The sequence below is a fragment of the Rutidosis leptorrhynchoides genome, chromosome 1 (assembly GCF_046630445.1).
Source record: "Rutidosis leptorrhynchoides isolate AG116_Rl617_1_P2 chromosome 1, CSIRO_AGI_Rlap_v1, whole genome shotgun sequence".
NCBI lineage: Eukaryota > Viridiplantae > Streptophyta > Magnoliopsida > Asterales > Asteraceae > Rutidosis > Rutidosis leptorrhynchoides.
Genome location: NC_092333.1, coordinates 397,902,587 through 397,917,123, shown reverse-complemented (window position 1 = coordinate 397,917,123; position 14,537 = coordinate 397,902,587). Strand labels below are relative to the sequence as shown.

The following is a 14,537-nucleotide window of genomic DNA, read 5'->3' as shown; positions in this document are numbered from 1 at the left end:
TAAGGTACAATTCTGTACAAATGCTCGTATCAACAAAGAAAAAATAACTGCAGAAAAATAATTTAACCTGTTAGAGATCCATTTAGTTGTTTACATCATTGTGTTAATATTTTTTAGTACATTGATGTTACAAGTTTAAATTGATGACGGTGATAATCTTTACACCACTATTTGTTAGTCATACAATATTACATATGTTTTAAAACGTTGTACTATATAACACACCGAAACACATTTAGTTGTATATGACTAAAAATTGTAACTAAAGGATTGTCTTCTAATATAAATTTCAAAAAATTTACACTAAACGATCCATGATAGAATTATGTGCATCCATTCCATTTCAAGCGGCTCGGCTACTGTCTCGATAACCTTAACAATCAAAATCTCGTTCATTTTTGTTCGTCTAAAACTGAAATGGAACAGAAAAGTTGGCATTTTGAATAGATAAAACCTTTCTGTTTCATATTTCAGTGGTTTAGAGTATGTGTCTTAATATATTGTAGATCATAGCAAACTCGCGCCGACCTCACTCGGTAGTAATTGCTCTTACAAATTAATAAAACTAATGGATACTTGGTAAGACAACATAAAACATAACACGAATCTAGTGTATGGTCCGAATACATAAATAGCGCGATCATATTAATTACATCTTCAGATTCATTAAGTACCTAAAGCTTAGAATCAAACAATTCATCATACTCAAGTTAACTGCTACTAACAACATTACACAAACTTAGAAACTGACATGGGGTTGGTTCAGTATTCGAGTGAACCAACTGATGCAACTCCATTACTAAGATTCATAGACTCTTGCCGGCTCGGACCATAGTTTTCATAGCCGCCGCTACTTTCTGCAGGTTTTGGCATCTGAACCGAGTTGAGAAGCTCGAGCCCTTGTTTTCCCATCTGCTGCACCTCTTGTGGGGACAGTATTTTGATGCAATACACGCTACTCACAAACTCCCTGTTTATTGAAGAAAAAAAAAAGCACATATTTGATATTTAGTGACCAAAATCAGTCGATTGTAATCAAACCGGGATTTACGAATCTTGTTTCGATAATAATCATGTGATTAAAATGTTTTAGGAGTATAATAAATAAAATGACCAAAAATAACATTTTATAGAAAGATGAAAGGCATTTGTTCAATAGTAAATTTAAACCCAAAGTTGCAGCTCACCGGGATTGAAGTTGGGTTATTGGAGTTTTCCAGGCCTCGAACCATTACGCAAAAAGTAAAATTATTTTACTTTTTTGAGATCTGTGTTCCATACCTTTTTTTGCATTGGAGTTTGGACTACAAGAATATTGGAAATAGGGTTCTAGTTGCATATTGAAATGGTCTTAACGTCAACACGTTTGTTTAGAAATTTATGCAAGATTGGAAAAGTCTGTGCGGTCAGGATTTTGAAACGACTAGTCTCAACTCTCAAGTCTAGTCAACGTTGACGTTTAGGGCACAAAATATTTCACATATATATATTTTATATATTATACATAATATATCAACATAGATATTTCAAACATATGTATAGGGCACAAAAGGTGAGTAGAAATATTTTAAAATTTTGACCTAACTTTGACCAACCTTGACTTTGACCAACTCAGACTGACTTTGACTAGACTTTTTTTAGAGTTGACCGACTAATTACACGTTTTTGAGCAAAACGGGACGAGTTAGTTACCAAACCGACCAGTCGGCCGAGACGGGCGCCGTATACAACATCGAATAAATGGAGAGTGGTTCGTGCCAAATGGAAGAGAAAAGGAACTTACGGCCAAGGGTCGTCACCAAGGAGAAGGACATCGTTCTCCCGATCAACAAATACAAGCTGCCAGCCTGATCTTAATGGATCTTCTAATTGGCCTTCAAGCCCAAACATTTGCGCAAGTTCACTTCGTAGCTCATGGTAGCTGCTAAATTTGCTCATATCAAGCGACCTTCCGCAACACCCCGACTTATAAACCTGTTAATAATTCAATACCCAAAACCAATATCAATTAACAAAATCACCAAAAAACTTTACAACATATATTTTCAGTTATCAAAGATTCATTCACCTTCACAAATGTTCTGGTGGGTGGGTTTGTTTGACCCGCATTGTCTGAAGACGGCCCGAAACCCGACTCATCGATCGTTGGATTCATTGAGAAACCGTTTCCTGCGTTACTCATGTTATAATTGGAAGAGGTAAACGGCAAAGTCAACGAATCGTTATCGTTACCGACGCCCCTAAGGCTCGATATCCCACTTTGCATAAGAAGATTCGAGTTATCAATGTTAACTCCGAATAAAAGATTACTTTCATTGTTCGCTTGTTGATCGAAAGCGCAATCTCTTCCGGGAAACGGTGGTAATGAAGCTGAGGTTTGTGAAAGATTAGTGTTATGTGAAAGGCTCATTTGTGAAGGTGGGCCCAACTGTTCGACTTGATGAAGAAGAGATTGCGATGTACCGGACACGAGAAGTGGGTCAACTGCCACGCGTTTCGCGGGCCAGCCCGTCGAAGTTAACATTGAGGTGGACCGAGGAGGCATGTTTAGAAGATGTGAAGTCTCGTCATGAGAAAACGAGCATAAAAGATTCCCGTGCGAACCCGAAAAGTTCTGATTTTGCATTGAAGAGACCATAGGAAGTAGTGTTTGTTGTTGATTATTGAAGGTGTCCATGTGATTAAACTGTTGCTGAAGAAGATGAAACTGCGGTACATTTTCGGGAACGAAAGTAGATTGAGGCTGAGATGGATGCACCATTTGATTCGGGACCAGCCCAGTTGGACCCGACCCGTTTGGGACAGTCTGGCGTTGTTGAAACTGTAAAAGTGACGGGTTAGCCGGTTTTGGTGAATCTATACTTCTCATTTCTTGTAGTGCGGCAGCAGCCATAGCTTGGTATATGTCGGTTTGCATGCCGAGCATGTTGGGATCGAGTCTCGGTTGCATCCATGGTGAACCACCGATTCCCTGAAAGTTAAGAGATTGGATCCCACCGTCACCGAGCCACATCGTTGGTGAGTTCATCCCTAAAGCATCTTCTTTCATCCCTATTAAAACACAAAAAAAGACCTTATTATGATGAGTCACCGTGATCGAAAAATAACAAGGTAGAGGTGGCAATTTCAACCCATTTACTTATTTGCATATTGTTTTATCATAACGGGGTCAAATGGTTCAGATAAAATAAATCTAGATAAACCGTCCAAATAGGTTGGCAGTCACCCAAAGCCAATTTTTAAAAATTATAAAGCCACCCAAATCTTAATATTCAAAATACTGATCTTAATATTCAGAATGCTCTTTCGTATTCTTAACTAAGCTGCTACGTAGTACTTTAGAAAGAAAAAAAAGGATAAAAAAGTGTGTGTTGTTGATCAAAACCTAACCCGACCAGGCCCATCTCAATCTATACAGAAAAGAATACAAGGACCCATATTGCCACCTCTACAAGAAACACTCATTCCTGGTTTGATAATATAAGTAATAAGTTACCGTTAAAAGACGGGAGACCGGGGGGCCATGGTCGTTTGAGTCGAAGGGGGAACTGCGAAGGATACATTGGGAATGTGGTTAGCGGTTCAATCTCCCACAACGAAACTCTTGGCTGTCTCTCGCCAGCTGTCGATTCATCCCAGCCAACCTTCACGGACCGCCAGTGTGAATTTGGCCATCGAGCTTGATCAAGGTCGCTAATGCCCGTTATAGTGCCCATATACCTAATACACATACACCATTAGTACTTACAAACACGTATTGGGCCCTTAAACTTCGATTAAAAATAGAGATGACTTAATTTGCATTATTGTACGAGTAATTACGCCAATCGGAACTATGGATAAAAATGAACTATGGAACGAGAACATGAATATTTTAAAATTACCGACGAACGCTTGATTCTTCGGTTTCAAATAACATTCGAAAGCGCATGCCAACAGAAACCCGTGTATGATAGACGGCTTTAGCATACTTGGTAAGAGGTATGACAAATTCTGATGGACTTGCCCTGTTAGAAACATATAAAATTGTAGATTAGTGAATTAAGTTTTCATTAAATATGATTCCAACAACTATTTACAAATAAAAAAAATACCTTGGATTATAAAATATGGTAAAACGGCTATTAGTTGCTGCAGCATGTGCAGCGGCAGCAAGGAGCCCCAAGTGCATGCTATCACTAGATAAAACCGAAGATGGCATAACGGTTTGCGGTCGATTCGCACGTCGTATTCCTAACAGTAACTGGTTTTTCTCATTCCTGTAATATTAACATTGAATAAATGACTACGATCTCAAACTGATAAAACAAACTTACGATGGATGCAAAGTTCTTACCATATGAACAAGACCGAATCACCTGCAACGAGTCTTTTTGCGCTTACGAAAACACTCCATCCGGTTGTTAAAAGATGACGTTTTGGCTGTCCTGAAAATAGTGCAAGAGATATATCATCGCTATGAACGTTTGAAAACTTCGAGGGAAAAATTCAACCTTTGAGTTAGCGAAACTTCGTTATGTTAAATCAGTCAGAATCATAAATTTACTCTTATAAATAGTACCAACAAAAGAACACGAGTTAGACGTGTACCACGGAATATGTGTCTAAACTTCCATTCATTGTCGTGTAAATCTCGAGCAATTAATTCTTGTGCAGGAGGTTGCTGCGAGAAGTCCTGCTCGAAAAAAGAAGAAAAAACACATCACATTTTGTTGTTTGAAGTTTGGGTAATATAAATTATTTAATAAATTAATAAATTCTCGTATTATTTAAGCTCAACGAAACACATTACCAATGGAGGAAACACTTTCTCAGCTGCACGACGAGGAACCGAAAATCCGCCATGAGTGCTAGTGTCGCTAGCCGTCAACGTTTTACAAAAATAATTTGTCGGTTGTTTGCTCGGGGCACCCAAATCCGCAGGAAGAAACGCCTCTTTTTGCTCTTCCTATATAAATCACACACAAAAAAAGGAGAACCTTAGTTGACACCGTATATAAGCCTCGACAAATCCTAAAGTGGGAGAACGTACAGTGTTTAACGGTTGCAATGTCATCTGAGCATAAACCTCATCGGTCTCTGCATCTGCCTGATGAAAATTTTTGAGTCACGGGAATAAAAATAAAAATAAAAATAAAAATAAAAAATAAAATAAACACAAAAGAAAGAAAAGTATTGTTGTTATAGGTGGTTACATGCATAGTGACGTTGTGAAGTTGGCAAATGAGTTGTGGAGGTAAGCTCGGGTAATTGGGAGTATGAGCATCAACTTCTTTGTTTGTCGATGCAGCAACCTACATTAGACACAACTCCAAATTATAAAACCGATTCAGAGTAACGTTAACAATTTCTAACAATAAAAAACTATTCTTTCTATTATAATCAAAGTATTTGAATAAAATGATTAAGGTCATATGCATTAAAAACACATTTTGGGCAACAATCAACCCGTTTTCTTTCTAAGCCATTTTTTTTCCCTTTGCCCGTTTGAGACAAAATAAAAAGCCCAACCAATTAAAAGTAAACGAGTTGCACCTGTGGCTTTAACCATATTCATATTAGAGCCAAACGGATTATACGATATCCACTCGAACTAACCTGCTCACTATGACCCTGCGGGAAGTATACCACGCGACTTCCGATAGTTGGAAGCGAAACAAGAGGCCCAGCACAAGCATGCCAAAGTTCAGAATTCAAACATCTTTTTTCCCCTGTGTACGAAATCACACGTCAACTACAATTAGCTTTTTTAACTACTAAGAATCATTAATTACACAAATGATGTTAATTAGTAACACATTACTAAAGACTTGCCACTTAAAATCAAATCAACACTTAACTAGATGCAAATCAACATTTGATCAAAAACCAACTACATAAAATACATAATTAATACTAATCACCAAATTAATTTACTCAGTCAAGGAACCATAGTCAGGCAAGAAAAGGTAACTTGCTATTTTATTAAAGTAAAAGAAACAGACCTTCTGGCAATTGCTGACCAAAACCAACAGCAGATAACTTCATATTCACAGCTTCAAACAACACAATTACTATAAACAATCAAGAATATCAACAGTTAACCACCAAATTCCTTAACCAAAGGGACCACTTTTTTTTTCAAAGTCTTACTGATTCTTGCTTCTTTTTAACAATCCATCCAAACAAAATCAACCCCACTATTCCACTTGCACTTTCAACCGAAACCGGTGGTACTACAAAACAAAAAAGATTTCCACTTCATTCGATCTTGATCTTCATAACCCAAACCCCCCAAAAATTACAAAAACCAACTACAAACATCATCAAAGCACAATCTTTTCTTAATATTTTAACAAACCCACCACCAAATTAACCTAATAATCACTAAAGCAAGCTCATTTACCTACAAACCCACTTCAGATCTCAACCCCAGAAAAACCCCTAAATCTTGTAAGATATTTTTTTAGTAACCTTGAAACTTGTGAAAGAAGAAGCACTAAAGAAACCCCAGATCTCTTTTATCAAGATTACTAGATTCAAGTCAAAAAGTAAGCAACTTTAGAGCTAAGAAAACATTTAATTAATAATGGGTTTGTTTAATTGGAAACCAAAAATTTGTAGATGCAAGCTCATATACACCATATCTGCATACTGTGTGTATATATTTGTTTGTGGTAAAGAGTGAATGAGATCAAAGGTGGAAGCTTTAGGGTTCTTAAACAGTTTTATTGTAATGAAAAATGGCTATGGCTATCAGCTATTTTGCTACTGGTTTGGTACTATTTTACTGTTACTATTACAAGTATTCTCTCTCTCCTCTTTTATTTATTAAATATATAAAATTTAAATTCATTTACTAGTATTTTTTTTCTGCCTTCGATCAATCATCAAATATCAAATACTGCCATATAAACCTTTTTGGCCCATTTTCTTTTCCATCAGCCGAAAACAAAAATAATAAGAAAAAAAAATTAACAATTTACATAAAGTGTGTTTGTTTCGTGAAATTTTGAAGAATTCGGAGGAATTTACATTTCATAACTCCAGAAATTATATGTTTGGGTGAAGAATTTCAAATGACTAAAGATTTTAAAATTAATTAATATGATTTAATTCTCACATCTAATGATTGTATATTAAATATTAAATATTAATATTAATGAATATATATATATATATATATATATATATATATATATATATATATATATATATATATAGGGGTAGGATCAATGGGAAGTAACCAATCGGGGGGGAAGCGGAGAGAAGCAAAAAAAAAATAGTTTTTTTTGAAAAAAAATTTCCCGGCATTAAGATCACACGAAAATATGAACATTTAGAAGAGACACTTCGTGATGAATGTTATTATTTAGGCGGGAAAACGATCGACAAAAATAACATTCAAGATAATATTGTTCGTGAAGAATATGAACGTTTTTTTATTCATGTTTTGTGAAGTAAAATTTAGCCAGATTTAGAGTTTAGGGTTTAGGGTTTAGGGTTTGGTGTTTTGGGTTTATTCCATAAACCCAAAACACCAAACCCTAAACCCTAAACCTTAAACTCTAAACCGTTCGTTCGTGTTAAAAACTCAATCTAAATCCTAAATCTAAACCTTAAATCTAAACCCTAAACCCTATATTTCTAAACCCTATAAACCCTAATATCTAAACCATAATATCTAAACCCCAATAGCTAAAACCTCAACATACGCTCGAAAAACACGATAATTGTTATATATTACTTCTTCGAGCGTTTCCCGCCAAAATAAAAACATTTATCACAAAGTGTCTCTACTAAATGTTCATATTTTCATCCCATCTATAATGTTCGTGAACAAAGTTTTTTCAAAAAACGAAGAAAAAAAAAGTTTTTGCTTCCCCCCGATTGGCTACTTCCCTCTTGATCCTACTATATATATATATATATATATATATATATATATATATATATATATATATATATATATATATATATATATATATATATATTACATTACCCTTTTATTCGGAGTACTGAAGTATTTTTGAGAAGCACTTTTTTGACCTTTTCTTCATTTGATAATCATTTTCGGTCAAGTTCTCTTCGGCATTTCTCTTATTAAGTTATGCTCCTTCTCAAAACTTTGAATATATATATATATATATATATATATATATATATATATATATATATATATATATATATATATATATATAGTGGTAGGATCAAGAGGGAAGTAACCAATCGGGGGGAAGCGGGGGGAAGCAAAAACTTTTTTTTTCGTTTTTTGAAAAAACTTTGTTCACGAACATTATAGATGGGATGAAAATATGAACATTTAGTAGAGACACTTTGTGATAAATGTTTTTATTTTGGAGGGAAAACGCTCGAAGAAGTAATATATAACAATTATCGTGTTTTTCGAGCGTATGTTGAGGTTTTAGCTATTGGGGTTTAGATATTAGGGTTTATAGGGTTTAGATATTAGGGTTTAGAAATTCAGGGTTTAGGGTTTAGATTTAAGGTTTAGATTTAGGATTTAGATTGAGTTTTTAACACGAACGGTTTAGAGTTTAGGGTTTAGGGTTTGGTGTTTTGGGTTTATGGAATAAACCCAAAACACCAAACCCTAAACCCTAAACTCTAAATTGGGCTAAATTTTACTTCACAAAACATGAAAAAAACGTTCATATTCTTCACGAACAATATTATCTCGAATGTTATTTTTGTCGATCGTTTTCCCGCCTAAATAATAACATTCATCATGAAGTGTCTCTTCTAAATGTTCATATTTTCGTGTGATCTTGATGCCCCCAAAAAAAATTCCAAAAAAAACGGAAAAAAATTTTTTGCTTCCCCCCGATTGGTTACTTCCCCATTAATCCTGCCCATATATATATATATATATATATATATATATATATATATATATATATATATATATATATATATATATATATATATATATATATATATATATAATACATGTTTGAATAGAAAATAAAATACGATACGGAAAGAATATCAAATAAAATAATTGAAGATATCTCTTGCTCCCTAAAATATGTCATCGTGACTTGTTCTTCAAGATGTATTGCTAATACCCCCCCCCCCAAGCGAATGGGTGGTGGTTCAACATGAAGCTTGTGGCAAAAGGATTCAAATAATGGACGAGGAAGACTTTTGGTGAAGATATCCGCTAGTTGAAGAGCAGTTGGAACAAACTTGGTGTACAATTTCCCAGAGGCTACTAATTCGCAAACAAAATATTGGTCAATATCAATATGTTTTTACCGTTTATTAAAAACGGGACTTTGAGTAAGAAAGATTCCACTTTTGTTATCGCATAGAATAGTGGGCCGATCCGGTGGCAGAACAAACAATTCACGAAGCAAGTGAGTAATCCAAATGATCTCGGCAGTGGTATTAGCTAAGGTACGATATTCAGATTCGCAACTAGATCTAGCTATGGTAGGTTATTTCTTAGCACTCCTTGAAACAAGGTTACCGCCTAGAAAGATGGAGTAACCATAAGTTGAACGTCGTGTTTCGATACACCTTGCCCAATCAGCGTCTGAGTAACCAAGTAAGGAGGGTTGTGAGGTATGCCTAAAATGTAACCCATAGGCAGTGTGCCTTTAACGTAGCAAATGACACGTTTGACGGCCTGAAAGTGATCAATTGTGGGTGCTTGAAGGAACTAGCTCACTTGATTTACCGCATAGGAAATGTCAGGTCGAATGATAGTCAAGTATTGTAAAGCACCGACAAGTGACCGATAATATGTATGATCACCAAAATGAGTACCTTTAGCTGTGAAGGTTTCACCAGTGGGAAGAGGTGTGGCAGCTGGCTTGCAATCAACTAAACCTATACACCCCAAGATATCATGAGCATACTTAGTTTGGCTTAAAAACAACCCTGAATCAGTGTACGTGACTTTAAGTCCCAAGAAGTAGCTGAGATTGCCAAGATCTTTAATTGCAAACTCGTTGTTAAGACGAGATATGAACATACGAATTGTTGCATTGTTATTTCCAGTGAGAATGAGATCATCAACATACACAAGCAAGTATAGAAGACATGAACCCTTTTTATAAACGAAGATTGAAGGGTCAGATCCACTGCAAATGAAACCAAGTTGAAGGAAAAAAGGCAATAAGCCGTTGAAACCAAGCACGGGGTACTTGTTTAAGCCCATACAAAGCTTTCTTTAATCGACCGACATGAGAGGGAAAACCTGTATCGATAAAACCTGGAGGTTGCTCCATTTAAACTGTTTCGGTTAGATGACCATTAAGAAAAGCGTTGTTTACATCCAACTAGTGAAGTGGCCACTTGTGAAGTATAACGACTCTCATTTTTCCATTCTATATTTCTCATTTTTCCATTCAATACTTTTCCTTATTAAATGCCCAATAAAATAATTAAACTTAATAATTAAACTTTAATCGATAAAGGTTAAGCGTTAAGAATTATAAAATACGATAATTGACTTTGTACAAGTTAATAAAAATAATAAGTTAATAAACTTTTGTGAGTAAACAAATAACTATGAAGACTTGTGTAATTAAAATAAATAAACTTGGATAATTAAGGGTTTATTAAGCTAAATTAAAGTACAAGGACTTAAGTGAAAAATGTAAACCCTAACCCACAAAAACCTTAGCCGATTTTGAAGGGTAAAATACCCCTTTTACCCTCTAATTTTCGGCCCTAATGAGCCCTCTTAACCCCTTCTCCAAGTCTAACTTGTTCCCTAAGTAATTCCTTATAAAACCCTAATTCTAGAATAATCCTAACACCCCTATAAATAGAGACCTAGCCTAACTCATTCCATATACCAAATCATAATTACATCTCTCTCCAAAATTTCTCCCCTCTCTCTCTAAATTTTGGCCAAAACCGAAATCCCCCACCACCCATCGAAATCCTTGAGGGTTTCCAAGTAATCTTCAAGTGTTCTTCGCGTTCTTCGTGTTCTTCAAGAATCTTCAAGGTGTTCTTCAAGATATTCAAGGCTTTGATCTTCCATCTTCATCAAGTTCTTCTTTTCTTTGTTAGTCTTCTTGGATCTTCAAAGGTATAACATAAACCCTAAACTATTTTCATAAACTTTGATCTTTGTTAATTTGTATGCATATTATAAACATGTTATACATAAGTAATTACATAAACACCTAGATCTTTACATGTAAATATATATATATATATATATACACACACACACACACACATACATATACATGTCGACTAAAAAAAAAAGGGGGGGGGGAGGAAATTTTGATCTTTAAAACCCTAGATACAATTAGGAGATTTGTTAGTGGTTAATTAAGGAAACAAAATAACTATATATACATATACATATATATCAACACATATACATATATACATATAAAAAATAAATTTTTGTATACATACATACATACATATATATATATATATATATATATATATATATATATATATATATATATATATATATATATATATATACACACGACATCATACATATATATACATTAAACCTAAACCCTAATTTAAATTATACAACTTTAATCAAAACCCTAGTTTTATTAAAAACCTAATTAATTATTAAACCCTAATTCATTAAACCTAACCCTAATTAATTAGTACCACTTTAATTATTAAACCCTAATCATTACTACATTAAATAAAACCCTAATTTACTAATCCCTAATTTATGAAACCCTAGGACGTTAATTACTAAACCCTAATTATTTATTACTACTCTAATTAACTAACCCTAATTAATGAAACCCTAATACTACTTATACTATTAATTAACATGTATACACAGTTACTATTATTAGCACCTATAACCTACTACTTATATTGTAACACATAAAAACCTTTTGGGGATATGTATTAGAGATGTATAGATCTTCGAACTTTCTTGATGAATGGTTTCTACGAGACTTTAGGCAGAGGGTTTGGATTTCCGATTTAAAGGGTCCTATGGCTTAAGCCCCTAGATCTGAAATGGCCATTCGAAGGGAAAGGGGTGATTGGAAGCTTATCTAATACGACAAGTATCCTAAAATGGAAAACACTCTTTAAGTAGAAACTTTCTAAGTATAGAAACTTACTAAAATAGGGAACCTACTAAAAATAGGAAACATTCTAAAAATAGAAACTTACTAAGAATAGAAACTTAGTGAAATAAACTATACATAAACACGTACTTAAACTCAAACATGGGCAAAACACTTAACTACTCTTAAATGTCAATAGGTTGACTTTTCCGCTCACTCGTTCAACTCTCTATTCCGAGGAATAACTCTCTCTCTCTACTTACTAAGGTGAATTCATAGCCCCTCTTTATTGCTAGCAAACTTACTTACTTTACTTGGGGTGAGACACATGCTGTTTTTACTTTTTACACTTTAGACACAAGTACCAAACTGTTAAACTATGCTATACCCGGCTATGTCCGACTAAGTCCCTACAGTGATATTTTTAATTGATGCTGCATGCTTAATTATTGGGGGTAGGCCTATCGGGAGTAACGTCCCCGATACATTTGACTAAGTCTTTGTATTACTTGATAATGAAATTAAAACCGACAAGGACAGACACAACTTGTCATGGGGCAAACTTAAATGTTTAGTCTAAATATCACGCTTTGGCATAACTTTAGATCCTGCGGGAGATCAACTTTATAAACTAAATCTTGTGGTCTAAAACAACGGTCAAAGTTTTGTTAAACCTATGAACTTCACTCAACCTTTTTGGTTGACACTTTAGCATGTTTTGTCTCAGGTGCTGTTTGATTCAAGCTTACTTATCTACTGCTTATGTGATGCTACTTGGACATAGGATCAAGAGATTATCGCATATTTTACTATTGCATTTAAACATTTACTTATTTCCTTTGTAACGACATTTCATTTTCCGCTGCGTACTCATTAAAGTTAATTTTCTCATTTAGTATTGTTCTCGTTATTATAATATGTTGGTATATTTTGATATTAAGTCACATTTCGCCTAGGCCCTAACTGGGGGTCTGATAGATTGGTATCAGAGCATAACCAGGCTATTATAGAGAACCAGGATTGCATCTTTATGTGTGCCTTATTTGCTAGCTAGGGTGCCTTAGCAATCTAGGAAACTATAATCTTTCTTGCCTTAGACTTTAAAGCACTTAGGATTGCCCTATAATCTTAACATTTATGCTTTCCAAAACTTGACTAAAAGATTCTAATCAAAGTCTCTTTCCTAATGATAGGATGTTAAGCTCAAGCGTTAACAAGCCTAACAAGGCAACTCACAACCCTACTACCGAAGTAGGTGTTGGACACTCAGAAACATCAAGACCTGTTCGAAGTCCTTCCTACAGTCCTGCCTCACCGTCACCAAACTATAGTCCAAATACTCTGCGAAATTCACAAAGGTCTCCTCAATATTATCCAACTCTGATAGAATCGAAGATAAAGGAAAACGTCATGAAGAAGAAGGTCAATCAAGGAAGAGAGCCCAGACTCCTTCTTATAATGATGCTGCTAAGTATGAGGGTTTGCTTCGCAACATGGCGAGAGTGGAGGTCCGTATGGATGAGAAGGACCGCAAAATTAAGAAGTTGGTGGAGGAAAATGTTGAACTAAGAAAGGAATTAAGGCTCCTAAAGTACGAGGAAGAACGCAACACTCGTTGGGGAAAGCAATCACTTGCTCATCTCCAGGAGGATGTGGACTTCTTAAATGAAAATGGAGAGAAGCTGAGTCGACAAACAACTTTCCTTAAGGGAATACGACACCAATGCCGTTAACAGTCGTGTTACCAACCTCTATGACAATCTCGAATATCTCTACGAAAAGCAAAAAGGGAAGAACGAGCGATATGATAAGTTTATCCAAGAATCTCTCGAATCTCAAACCGAAAGGGTAGAGAAACTTGTGAAGGATAACATGGAAAAAGTGATGAAGCAGTTTGAGGACGAGAAGAAGAAATATGAAGATTATTTCAATCTTAATATTCTTTGGTTATGTTTCCTATTTTTCCATCTATGTAAAGGCTATGCCTTAAAACAATTTCTAATTCTGAATCGTGTTTTAAGGCTTATTTAATGCCTCGTTCCTTAATAAAATAAAGTGTTTTATTTATATCATGTGATATTAATACTTTATCTTATTCCTACTTGTAATTGCTTAACCCTATAATTTGTTAACTTATCTGACTTATGTTCACTTATGTAGCGACATCATGGTTCGTCCAGCTGCACCTACTGTTAACAATATCGTTTTGACTACCGAGCAATTCCAACAACTACTCACTGCTGCACAAGGCAACAATCAAGATAACAATGTTAATCCTCAACCTAAACCTTGTTCCTACAAGTATTTTTCAAACTGTCATCCTCCTGCATTTAAGGGAACTGAGGAAGCTGTCGAATTAGTCCGTTGGTTCGAGAAGATGGAATCTATTTTCCGTATTTGTAACTGTGGTGATGACGATCGAGTAAAGTATGCCACTAGCTCATTGGGTGGTAATGCTTTAACTTGGTGGACTGCTCATGCCAAGTCCGTAGGAATTGATAATGCTAATGCAATTCC

At 34.9% G+C, this 14,537-nt stretch overlaps 1 protein-coding gene across 1 annotated transcript; it reads right to left on the bottom strand.

Annotated features, from left to right (window-relative positions):
• Window positions 1-573: 573 nt before the first annotated feature.
• Window positions 574-6,769, bottom strand: LOC139886577 (auxin response factor 6-like). The gene is made up of 13 exons (XM_071870429.1): window positions 5,985-6,769; window positions 5,599-5,711; window positions 5,196-5,294; window positions 5,033-5,089; window positions 4,793-4,948; window positions 4,591-4,675; window positions 4,337-4,427; window positions 4,095-4,259; window positions 3,885-4,007; window positions 3,497-3,720; window positions 2,069-3,051; window positions 1,784-1,974; window positions 574-970 (listed from the first exon to the last, which is right to left on the bottom strand). The coding sequence occupies exons 1-13, from the start codon at window positions 6,025-6,027 to the stop codon at window positions 763-765; spliced, it is 2,538 nt and encodes an 845-aa protein (XP_071726530.1). The 5' UTR covers window positions 6,028-6,769; the 3' UTR covers window positions 574-762.
• Window positions 6,770-14,537: the final 7,768 nt, after the last annotated feature.